We start from the raw sequence: 12,638 nt of genomic DNA on the forward strand, positions 1-12,638 counted from the left end.
TCTCCTCTGCTGCTGAAGACCCAGATTGGAGCTGCAGATTTGCAGCTCGCTGAAAAATGTCACACCCCCTTTGTGTCAGGGCAGCCATCACCTGCTCTGCTTCCCTGCCACCCACTGGAAATGCCTCAGCTCGGCAAATGGGTTCACATCTCTGCCTGTTGAGGCCTCTCAGCTGTCCAGGGTAAGATGAGCTCCATGGGAATGACACAGCTTCAGATCAAGGAAGGAAAACTTGTAGAGCCCTAAACATTGCTCCGTTCCTACAGAGCAAGGAGAGAAGAGGGAACATGCGAGGCTGATGTGGAGATGTCAGGTCTGAGGCTGCTCGGCCCCAAATCAAGAGGGGGTGGTGAAGGAGGGACAGGTGTTCCTGGTGCAATAAGCCAATAAAGGAGCAAAGTTCACTCCCACTCCTTAGTGCTGGCTGTGCAAGGTGGTGTTTGCCCACCTGCACGCTGCACTTTTCCCACTGCAGGAGGTAGTGACAATTAAATCAGAGGCAGTAAAGGGACAGTTGCAAAGAGACTGGTGCCTTGATTACTTCCTCATAGCCACTCGCCCTCTGCGGTACCACTTTATTATCAGACAGGCAGAGCAAGCCAACTAAAAGGGAACATGAAAATCAGGTAGATAAGACAGCTGTTGTCTGGATGGCTATAAAATCTCCTGTTTCACACACATCTAGTCATGAGAACTGTGGGACAAAATAAAGGAAGTAAATGTTCACACTTGCTATTTCAAGGCAGCTCTCAGCCAGCACTGAGTCACTTTTGGGACTGCCGTGTCTTTCTTCAGGGGTTATGGGACATAACAGAGCCTTCTAACAGACAGGGACAGCCCTCAAGTCCATGCTATCTGTACCTGCAGAGCTTCACACAACTGCCAAATCCTCACGTGAGATGTTCATCTGCCCCAACTCCCGTGCTCTGGGCTGCATGGGATCCCCTCCAGCCTCCCATCAGTTTCTGAAAAGCACTGGTGCTGCTGATGAACACCTGGAAACAAAACCACGCTATGCCTGGAGGTCAGGAGGAGCAGGGAATGCACTGTTTTGGATTCCCGTTACGCCAGCCAGGCCAGGCCAGGGGATGTGAGTGGCAGAACAAGGAGGAGAGCAGCGAGTGAATGCAGTATTTCTTGCTGTGTGCCACAGGCCAAAAGCCCTACAGTGCAGGTCCCACAAGCCCACGGGGCACACGTTCTGCCCAGACTGCCTGTCAATAATCTCACATTTTAAATCCTGTTAGACACGAGTAAGCTGTGGAACAGTAATCCAGGGAAGAGTCGATGCAAACCCCTGCAACGTCAAGCTTTATAAACCTCCAGATCCTTCGCGCTCCCCACCACATCTGTATGCCGGCGACCAGCACTTGTTAAGCACCTTATCTTCATGTCCTACAGGGCCTGCTCTCAAAAGCTCTGAGCAGGGAGTGCCCTTTCTTTGTCCATGTGCAGAGGGCTTAGCACAAAGGAGCCCTGCAGCCTCCCAGGCTCGCCGCTGCCAAATAAATAATTGCTGTGATGCATTTTATAGAGGGCTTGGAAGGGGAGCTGCAGGACAGCCACCGGGCACTGCTCTGGGCTTGGCACATCCTCTGCTCTTCAGGGCTGCTCACGGAGGGGCCTGACTGAACTGGGATGAACGGGAATTGCTCAGCCTGCCGGAGGGACCTCTGCAGTTTCCAGCGGCTGAAGGAAGAAGAAAAAAAAAAAAAACAGACCAAAAAACCCTAAAGAAAACAGTAATGTCAATGGAAGTCTACGTAATGCCAAGGAGAAAAAAAAACATTGTAAAATAATCACCTTAGGTGAGATGTAGATAAAGGCCTTGTGCCCTTGGAAGGTAGGATACAAAAGATAAATTAAATAGATGTTCCTTGTCTGGTTTTGGTTTTTTTTTGCACCAGTAATTCTCCTAGTGCCAGTTGCCGTATATTTTCCTTGATACAATCAGGAGGAAAACAGCCAATCTGACATGACAAACTCATTGTATCAAAAGTCATCTTAAAACATGTGTCATATGACTAAACACCCTACTGCTGGTACAATGCATCCCACAGTAAATTTGGATGGAGCTCATCCTCAAATGCCCTGCTAAAAATACCCATAACAAAGGGCAACAAGAAAACATAATTCAAATGAGGGACATCTGGTCTCAAATGTTTGCAGATAATGACTGGATCGAGTGTCTGCATAAAGGATAATTATTTTCTGCAGATGGTTTGATCTGGTATTTTAAACACTGTAAAAAATCCTTGCCCCAACCACTCAGGAAAGTATAGGGGTTTTGCTGTAAGATCTTTTTCCTATCCTCTGCTACATTTCCTGAATGCAAGGATAAGTAAAACTAAAACCATTTAGAAGATAAAATGTATTAAAGACAAACCCTTCATTGGAACACAGACAACATAAATTTTTAAGTTCTGGCCTTCCATTTCTTATGTTACATTGCCATATTCCCAGATAATTCTCAGGCTGAAGTTTTGTTATAGGAGAATGGCAAAATAAAGCAGTCGTGTAGTGCAAAGCAGATTTCAAAGGGAAGGTCCATTCCCAAAACTACACCACAATATGCTTTTTAATACAAAATAACTCTACTCTCCTAAGACAGAGAGGTACAAAACAACTATGACCGAGAAACATTCTTATGAAGTCACCCCGACATCCCCTTGCAATGCAGAACCAGCCCCAGGATAACGCTGCTTAGATGGAGCTGTCTTTGGAGCCCGTGAGGTGGCTGGGGCTGACTCGTGCACCCCGAGAAGTGGGGTTCCAGGGGGGGCCTGTGGGATGAGGGGCCCTGGGGACCCTCGCTCTCAGAGCACCGTGGGGCTGGGAGGGCCCTCGGAGCCCCCGGGCTGCACGGGGGAAAGCAGGGCACGGAAGGAGGCTGACAGCTCAAGCAGCCTCTGAAAGAAGGTCCTTCCCTTGGAAAACTGGCGGGTGAAATACCCATCACTCTCCCCTAAGGCAGGGTTTAGCTAATGCACGTGTCCAAAGCATGGGATGGTGTCCAGCAGCTCTGCCCTGCCATCGTGCCCACCCGAGCAGGTGCCGACCCATCAGGGAACTCAAGAGGACATCACTTTCACGGAGCCTCTGGGAATGCTGTGCATCAGCGAACCGCATGGAAAGGATTTACATTCAAAAGTTAGGGTTGTGTAAATCTCAAAGGGTGTAGTGTTGGGCTGTCTGGGGACAGGCATCGTCCCTTCAGCAGCTGTTCGGTCATTTTTGCAGGATAGTCTTGGGTCAGTCCCTGGCGACCCCGTGGGAATTCCAGGTTCTCATCACCGTCTCTAATTAACACATTAATTTGCCTTGCCAGTGCTGCCTCAGAGGCCCCGACACGGGGCGCGGTGCGAGGCTCCCGCACACGGGCCCGACTGACGCGGAGGTGCCCGGCCCGAGCAGCCCCGGGGGTGCGCGCCCGGACTACACCTCCCGGCGTGCCCCGCGCGGCGGGGCGGCGGGCGGTGCGGGGCCGCTTCCGGGTTGGCCAGCGCCGTGTGTTTACTTCCGGCCGCGCCAGTGCGCGAGTGTCAGCCCGGGGGGGGCACCCGGCGGCCGCCCCGCCCGCGGCCGGGGAGGGACCGACCGACCGACCGGGGCACGGACCGACGGACACAGCGGCCGAGGGAGGAGCCCCGAGCGCGCAGCGGCCCCGGCCCCCATGAGCGGGCGGTGAGCGGCGAGTCGGCGGCCGCGGGAGCTTCCCGGCGCGGCGGGACCCAGCCATGGACTGGCTCATGGGGTGAGTGGGGCCCCCTCCGCGTCCCTCCCCCCGGAGCTCTCCCGCCCGGCCGAGGCGGCCCCGCCGCCGGGCAGCCCGAGCCCCGCGTGCGGCGCTAATGACTAATCAGTTCCTGCCGGCGGGAGCGGGAGGGCGGCTGCGGCTCAGCCCCGGGCTCGGTCCCTGGGTGCAGCCGCCTGCGCCCGCGGGGAACACGGCTGCACGGGAGCCCTTGCCTCGTCCCGAGCGGTGGCTCTCTGAAAAAGTAACTTTTCCTTCCCTTTTTGCGGTGTAGGCAGGCCAGGTGTGGCAGCTCTCTGTGCTTCCCACTCGTACAGTGTGCGGCTAATCCCCCTGCGACAGAACATCGCTCTAAACCGAAAGGCTGCCAAGGTTTAAATGGCTTTCTGTAGGGAGGAAGAAGAGACTTCGGCAGAGATTAACGCCAAATCAGAGCCACGCCAGGGGGCTTGGATAGCCTGGGATTAATAGTGCTAATTACACAGAGACAGAAGGTAGAGAGCTGTTTGCTGCGGGTTTTAGGTCTGGAAACCTCAGTGCAGGAGAGGGTGATGCAGTTGATGGGAGTGACCTGATATGCTACCAGTATCCGAAACGAGATATTCTCGGTTACTTCTTGCATGAATTGCGCTGGGGACCTGCACTCAGGTGAACTGTGAATAATTATGCTTCAAAATCGCATGAGCACTTGGTTTATGCTCCAGCAAAACTAGCTCTGCAGTGATAACCTCCTGCCCTTAGTTTGTTCTTCACAGCCGTTCCTGAATGTGGTCTTTGCCATCTAGGTTGCCTCCTTTTCTAACACCGATGTGCCTAGAACAGAAGGTAAACTATTTTGTCGCAGCTGGTGCATGTGGTGTGTTTAGAAGGGTCATTGGCGTGCGTGCTGCCTTTTGTCTGCAGCTGATCTGTTTGGTGCTGAGAGGGCACTTGTTACTCGCCTTCAAACGGGTCCCATCCAACTCTGGAGCCAGCCGTCAATACAAAGTTTACTGTGAGTCTGACCCCTCACTCGCTCAGTTGGAGGGAATGAAGAATCTCTGTGGATGGCTGGCTTTTCCTCCAGCAGGCTGAGCAGTGGAAGGGCAGTATTTGTTGCATGTGAAGGGGCCTGGGTGCCACGTACTGCAAGCCTTGTGTCTTGTAGTCACAGGGCTGCGCTCTGCTGTTACACGGTGTCAATGAAAATAGAAATGACGAGCTTGTTTTGATGTGTTTTGTAACAACCGCAAAGCGCAGGTGGTCTGTTACATTGACTTTGTAAAAGTAAAAGCTGGAGTGTCAAAGATTGTTACTGTAATTACAAAAAAAGGTCAATCCCAGGATTTATGCAAGTTACTTGTATGACTCAAAATACTGCATGCCCCGCTACAACAGTTGTACTTTTTCTGTGCAGATTACATTGAAAATCAAAAAAGAATCAAGGTTTATTGTAGCCATGCTCTCAGTATATTAGGATGATGGTTTTCTTATGAAAATTATTTTGGGCTTCTTGAAGTCACTACAAAATATTGGCATTTGTTCTGTACTTTTCTACCCAGGCAGGGTGGGTGGATCCGTCCATGTGTGGAAAAGACTTGCCTGTTTTCCCCATTGTAATGGGAATGGATCCTGAGTCATTTGTGTGTTACTCGCTTGTTCTCAGCTATTTCCTGATATGTTTCACTCCCGACCAAACCCAGTATTGTCCCTCTGATGCTCTTAAAGTTTTCTCCCTTAAAACGCTGTTCTATTTGTGCACATTTGGGGGGGATGGTTGTGTGTGATTATGGCAGGAAGGGGGAGCATTGATATTTTGAAATGGGAAAGGCTAGAAGTCCTGGGGGACCCATTCTTATTCCCGGCCAAGTTATGCCTGCTGTTAGCAACTGTGTTTGTAAATGGAAACATCCTGCTGCTTGACAAAGAAACTGAGGACATTTGTCTGCCCAGGCAGAAGTTGGGGTAATGCCACTTGCTCAGCTTTTCTTTCAGTGGGAGCTTCAGGTGTTTGGGTCTTGGATGTGAGGAGGACAGGGCTGAAGAAAAACCTGCAGAATAATAGGAAAACAGGTCTGTCCCAGTAACACATTAGTTGGTGTTGATGCCTCTGACAAGAAAAATGTATTGGTCTGCTTCTTGGTGGTGTCTCTTTTTCCCCAGTGTCCACTACTGAAACCATTGTGATCTTCCTTATTCCTAACTGCTTTGGGAAGGTGGTGGTTTGCAGTTTCAGCTTTCCATGCGCTTTTTGTACCCCTGTGAAAGGTCTTGTATGTCTCCTGACTGGCTGTGCTTTCTTAACTTTTTGATGTGAGAAATACCCTCTGTGTTTTGACTCTGTATTGCCGAGAAATGATCCTTGGAGTGCAAGTATGTTAAACCAGGCAACAGTAACAGTTGCTCCTCTTCTAGATCTCGACCCTTCGAGCTGGTGTGGCGTTTATCTGATAAACGTGAGTTTAGAGTGAGATCTGCTTTATTCCTTCCTGGTCCTCCCTGTCTCTTGTGGTCCCTTGGACAGGGGGGAAGGGTAAGTGCTAATCATACCACAAGAGCAGCAGCCCCAGTGTCTCTGATCGCCTCAGAGTACTTAATATACAAAAAAACGGAAGCTGAGGCTTACAAACAATAGTGAATTTATTAGGGATTAACAAACTGCTACAGACTTACTTGGTCACACAGCAAAACTTCTCTGGGTGCTGCCTGCTGTTCAGTCAAGTGCTTCAAAATCCAGTCAAGTCCTAAGGAAGAAAGCTGAAAAGAATGAGCTGCTGGCATGGTACAATGCTTAGTTTAGCTCCTAAGTAAAGGCAGAGTCCTTTCTGTGGTTGATTAGTGTATTTGGCCCTTCCACTGACTGCAGCATTAATACTGATGTTGGTGAAACTCTATGGTTTCTTCTGTGCATTCTCTCCATTAAAAAAAGACCATTTTGTGCTTATTTATTTTACAGAGGATATATTTTAAGTCCAATTTTGACTAGAGATCAGTGTTGCTTAATTGCTTTGCTCAACAACATTTACCAGAGGTCCATTTTACCCACTTTGGAAGAGATTCCAAACTTTTGTGTTACAAATAGCATTGATCTGCTCTTGAAGTTCAAATTAGCAACAAAGGCGGGCATTGTTCCTTCACTTATGAAACTTACTTTTTACCTTGTTTTAAAATATCCTAATTGGCTCGGAGTAAAACGTATAAGTGGTGCTAATAAACCTGACATGGTTTCATCTTCAGCAGTGCTGTCTGATGCTGTAATGCATTTTTTCATAGGAGAGGAGTATTGGGTACTGTAGTGGTTTTGGTGACCTGTTATGTAATAAGGGAGAGGGAAACAAAGTATTTTACAAACAATTACCTGTTAGACACAATCATAATTTGAGCTCCATCTGTACTATAAACTCTATAGTTTAGTAGGTTAATAGACTATACTGATTGAAGCTGAGAGAGATGCTTACACTGATTTGATAAAGATTCACAGCTCATTCTCCCAGCATTTATTAGAGTCTAAGTGTAATAAAAAGAGAGAGGCTGTCTGCAAGAGGGATTTCTTCTCCATTTAAATTTTAGATCTTGTTATCCATACAGTTGTACCATCCCCTGCTCAGTTAGTTGCGCTTTCATATGTTGACCTAGTGACTTGAACAGAAGGGCCTAAAAATGGTTGAAGACCATCCTTTTCTCATATTGCACATCTTCAGCTTTGAGGACAGTTAGAGAAAAGCAATGGCCTGGAAAGGTAAGGAAAATACAAATGGCAGAAGAAGCAAACTTCTGGTCAGGACATTTGTGCCTGAAGACAGCACACACTATTTCTGTCCACTCAGGTGACCTGGGGTCTGCAAGACAGAGCAAGTGGCTATAGCAGTAAACTGAATAATGTCTAACAGAAACTAACAGCCCTCACACTTGCAGGTTTTACTTTGTAATGTCAGTTAATCCATTATAAACACCACCTATATATGCTGCCCTACATAGTCTTCATCTCATCAGGCTAGGTCGTTGGAAAGTATGTTGTAGTGAAATAACACAGTAATTATGCAAATTCAGTCTTTTTGAGTGTATGATATACTAGTGATTTTTAAAAAACAGTGTAAGAGAACTTCTCAAGGTCAGCCCACTGCTAGATTTGTTTCACAGAGGAGTCTTGTATATCATGCATTTATTTTATTCAGCTATAACTGTCAGGGACTTAAATTTAAGCTGGCAGTTTTTTCACTTGTTCCTGATATAGGATTTTGCCACATTACCCCTGTGGTAATTTAAAAGGCTAGAAGAAAAGTAACACATACTTTTGTTGTTTTGTTGTCTTCCATTCTGCATTTGTGGAGGGGTCTTTAAGAAATGCCCTCACAAGGCCTTAAGACACTGTCCAGTTCAAGATGAGCTCTGGTGAAATAGGAATGCTGTCATGCAGAGAAGTCCTAACCTTGAGCCAGAACAGCTGAGGACTACATGAGAAAAAAAGCACACCAGTGTTCCAGTTCTGAGTCAGTAAAAGCCAATATGCTGTTTGTCACCTGTTAGACTAAACCTTTGTTGCTTTTGAATGAGATGCACTGTTGTAGGAGATCTCAAGTTGGAAGGGAGCCATAAGGATTATCAAGTCCATTAATTGTAAGGAGTGCATCTTGTGGTGGGAGCAGTGAGAAATCATCCAGCAAGTTTAGCTGTCAGTTTGGCTGGTGCATCATACAGTTGAACCTGTCTTTCTCTAGCAGACCTTTATAGAAAAAGTAGGTAATGATTTTTATTCTGGGTACTGTTCAAAACTTCTAATTATAGAAAATATTTCTATTAAAAGGAAGAAAGGAATAACACTGAACATTCTTCAGCTGCTGTAGCTGTAGGGAATGCTTTCCTCTTTCTTCCCTTTAGTCATCTCCAGTGAAGAAACTCTTCTGCCTTTATAAGGCAGTCTTCCCTCTAGAAACTGCTGCAACCTCTCACCTTTCATAGCTTGCATGGTGTGTGTCTTTGTTCCGTTTTTTAACTGACCTCACAACAGGTGTTTCCCTTGCATTCCATTCCCTGCAGATTCTTGGCTTCACATGCCATTTTTCCTACTTTAAGGGAGCTGAAAATAACTCAGAATGGGTAAACCAGACATGTACGGTCCCATTGGGCAGGAAATATTCACATGCTCCTTTTTTGCTTCTATTGATAGGTGTAACATTACCTGTGGGGTCCCAGGTTGCTGTCCCCATATAAATCTAGGTCTGTCTGTGAGCCACTGGCACTTCATTCACTGCTTACTGATGAGACTTCAATATTACTTCAAAACCTTAGCAGACATGAGCAGTGCCTTTGCTAAACCAGAGCTAAACTGTGAAACAACTACATAATGCTGTCTGCAGGTAAAATTAGATCTCCATTAAATATTAACTTGTAATATTCATTAGTATGGTAGTGGAAATGTGCTGTTACTTTGAAATGTGAATTTCAAGGGCTATTAAGATTTGTAGAAAAGGAGTCATGACTGTGAGAGAGCAATTTAAATTTTCCAGGTGTGTTGTTCCCTTATGTCTCCCTGGTTCTGAAAGTGCTTGGTTATATTACTGAGCTGGTCACTGCCAAGGTTCTTCTTTTGTAGTGCAGAACAGGTTGCAAAAAACTGCAGAGCCTTGCTCCCTGAAGAGTCCTGGTATAGTTAATTATTGATTTCTTGGAGAAAATGCCAAATAAATCCTGCATTTTAAAACCTTTGTTACTTTGGCAAACCACAGAATTTATCAGTAAGTTGCTTTAGTGAGTACAGTGCACATGAATACTCGTTTTATCTTTTTAGAGTGTTCTTTTTCCAATATGCTGAGGGGCAAGAAGAGTAGATAATTTTCAAGGTACCTAAGGTAAAAGGATCTATTACTTTATTTAGAAAAAGAGTTGAATACTCTTAAAGTGTAGCAATACTCGTTCCTTGCATGTCTCTGCATGTTACCCTCTCCTCCTTTGCAGCAGCATCAGGATTCAGGAAGACTGGTAGCTTAAGATGCTCATCTGAATGAAAACAAATCTTCTTTCTTTTTTTTTTTTTTCCTGCCTTGTTTCCTCTACTCAGGTTAGTTTTCAGCTAAATGAGTTCCTGCAGCCTTTTTGTGTGGCTACATGAATAATGTTGACAGCATGATGGTGCTTGTGAGAACAGAAAGCTTAGGTAACACTTTGGTGGTAGCAAGGACTTTAATCAGCTGAATGGAATCATGTAGTAATGTAACTATTAGTGGCATTTACTCTAAAAATAATTAGTGATGTATCTTCTGGTGATGTATCCTTCTGCTTGAATGTTGGGAAGAACTGCAGAATGTCTGAAAATAGGAGATGCCATGACTAGGCTGGTACCCTGGCACAGGCAATGGCATCAGAGCACTGTCACAGTGTTACCTTCAGTTTATGGGTAAACTATAAATATAGTCATCATGAACTGGATATAGATGAATAACTCAGGCTTTACAACTGGCTGTAAGTCATGTTTCATCTACCTGAGGGAAGTGCTGGCTGTGTTGTGGTGTGGATGTGAAGCTAGGTGGGATTCTGGGTGCCTGGCTGAGCCCAGCAGTCTGATTCAAGAGTGTGTTCAGGAAGCTCGGTTCATGCATGATGGCCTGCCTGACTTTGCCATATTTCACTGGCAGTTTCCATCTGTTACATCTGCTGGATGTGGGCCCAGGGAAAGCATGCTTGAAAGAGTAAAATTAATAAGAGACTGCCATTTTTAGATAGCTGTTTATACAAGTTTGAACTCAGTATTGTCAGATTTGCGTATTCTGCCATCACTGATGACTTATCAAAGAACTTTGTGTGTTTCTGCTAGTGGAAGTGATCTTGTCCATTGTTTTTTACTCATGTTTAGCCTTTTATAGTTGGTGATAAGGTTGTGAAGCTTGCTTGCTAGGTTCTTTTTTTTTTTTTTAAGTCCTTCTTAGCAATTTTTTCACTCCTCTTACTCTGCAACTACAAAAAAAATTAGCTGTGTCCTTAACTGTACATGAAATGAATAAATCTGATTATTTAAATTTACTTTTGCCATTGTGTTGTTTAGAGTAGTACTGGGAAGTGTTAATGAACTGAGACTACTTGAGGAAGAATTTTTGCTTCATGGCCTTGTTGTGACACTTAAACAGTTGTAGTCTAGGAGCTTCCCTGTTCCTGAGACTGTGTGCAGTAATTTTAAATCATTTAATTTTGCAGCTAGAATGATGAATGTAACTATAAATACCTAAAGAGCAGTGCAATAATTTTAGCATTTGGAGGGGGAAATATGGCAGTTTTCTCAAAAGTTAGTTTCCTTTAATTCTGTCAGCCAAGAGAAACTAGTCAAGGTGCAAATTTTCATACAATCAGCAAACCTCTGTTCCTGATTGTGGAACAAGAGCATTGAACACACACGTACATGCACACAATAAATAATCCCCAAACCAGAATTTGGATAAATTTCTGAGGAGTGGCACAAATTAAACTGGAATCAGACAGGGATAACTGTCATAGATCAAATTCCTTTTTACTCTGAAAACTGAAAGAGGAAAACCATTAAGCAAGAACATAAGCATGCAGAAAACTGTATCTTTAAATTATCCAGGTCTGGCAATTTGAGCTCTTCAGAATATATCTGCATGCTTTTTAATTTCTTTTCCCCTGCCTTTCTGCTCTGCTTAGGTTATCAAGGTGATCCCTGAATATTTTTATCATCAGTGTTCAGTGACTGGATCACTGTTGTCCCTCTTCTTCACTGAAATTTCTAAATCCTTGGGACTTCTACCTGAGAACTCTCCTGGTATTTACACATAATGAACAGAAGTTGTGTGAAACCGGTTGCATAGAGGTTATCTTGGCTCTTTTTTTCTCACTGCTTCAGTTAATAAACTTCAGTCTAGAATTTCCTCATTTATAGAGTTTTTCTTTTACATGGTTCTTCATAAACCAGCATGGAGTTGCTCAGGAGAGGCTTTGTTCCTTCTTAACACGTTATGCAAAACTGGATGGAGATGTTTTTTTATGAGGAGGTGTCTACTTTGCGAATGGGCTCAGGTTACACAATTAACTCTGTGGTTTCACATTTGTGTCAGGTAAATGATAAATAGCTTTTTTCTTTTTTTTTCAGTCAGTCTTCTGTCTGATGATCTCCAGGTGTTGCTGGAACTCCAATCTATGAAACCTTCATGATTGTAATATTTACTATAGTGTTAGTGTGTGGCTGTTTTTCCATCAGATATAGAAGGAACCAAGTTTGTAGTGAGAGCTAATAACTTTTATCAGACCAGCAAATGTACTTGGGAAAGAAATAAAAAGCTTCTGGCCATGCTTGTATCTCTTGTTTATGTTAGTAGACTGTTTTGAACAAAACCATGTTGATAGTACAGTTCCGTCAGCTGGGGAAATCTCACCTGCTGATTTAGCCAGGGACTGGTTCCTTTTTAAGAAGCTGACCAGCCTACCTTCAAAAAGCCATATTTGGGCACTGGTCTTGCTATGTAAGGTTATCTGCATGACTTCTAGGAAGGGGAAAAGGTTAGCAATGGAAGTATTTGCACGTTCTGGTCTGAGGTGTACGAATCCTCAGATGGCCCTAATTTTTTCCAATGTCTTACTTTGTTCTGTCATCCAACCTTTCTTGGTTCCCTTGTAATTTCTGGTTGGGATGCCTGAGCTAACCTGCAGTTCTGATGTTCTTATGGTCTTGTCTGTGTCTCCTTTTTGTTGTAGCCAGATAGTGCCTTTTTTTTATTATTTTTATTTTTATTTTATTAGCTGAGTTTTGACATTTGGGAGTAATCTGACAGCTAAGAGGTGAACAAAAGAAATAGTGAAAGGAGTGTTTCAGCCTAATGACTGTAGCTGATTTTTTGTTCAATTCTAGCCTTAATCTTGCAAGACAGTGGATCTGTTGGACACCCCTCTGCTGCTTGAC

At 44.9% G+C, this 12,638-nt stretch overlaps 1 protein-coding gene across 1 annotated transcript in view; it reads left to right on the forward strand.

Annotated features, from left to right (window-relative positions):
• The first annotated feature begins 3,556 nt into the window (after positions 1-3,556).
• The window catches only part of MOB2 (MOB kinase activator 2), a 108,879-nt gene continuing 99,797 nt past the window's right edge, over positions 3,557-12,638 (forward strand). The window contains exon 1 of the mRNA XM_059849081.1: positions 3,557-3,754. Within this exon, the coding sequence (XP_059705064.1) occupies positions 3,738-3,754 (17 nt within the window). The 5' untranslated portion in view covers positions 3,557-3,737. The remainder of the gene's footprint in view (positions 3,755-12,638) is intronic.

The sequence above is a fragment of the Haemorhous mexicanus genome, chromosome 6, assembly GCF_027477595.1.
Source record: "Haemorhous mexicanus isolate bHaeMex1 chromosome 6, bHaeMex1.pri, whole genome shotgun sequence".
NCBI lineage: Eukaryota > Metazoa > Chordata > Aves > Passeriformes > Fringillidae > Haemorhous > Haemorhous mexicanus.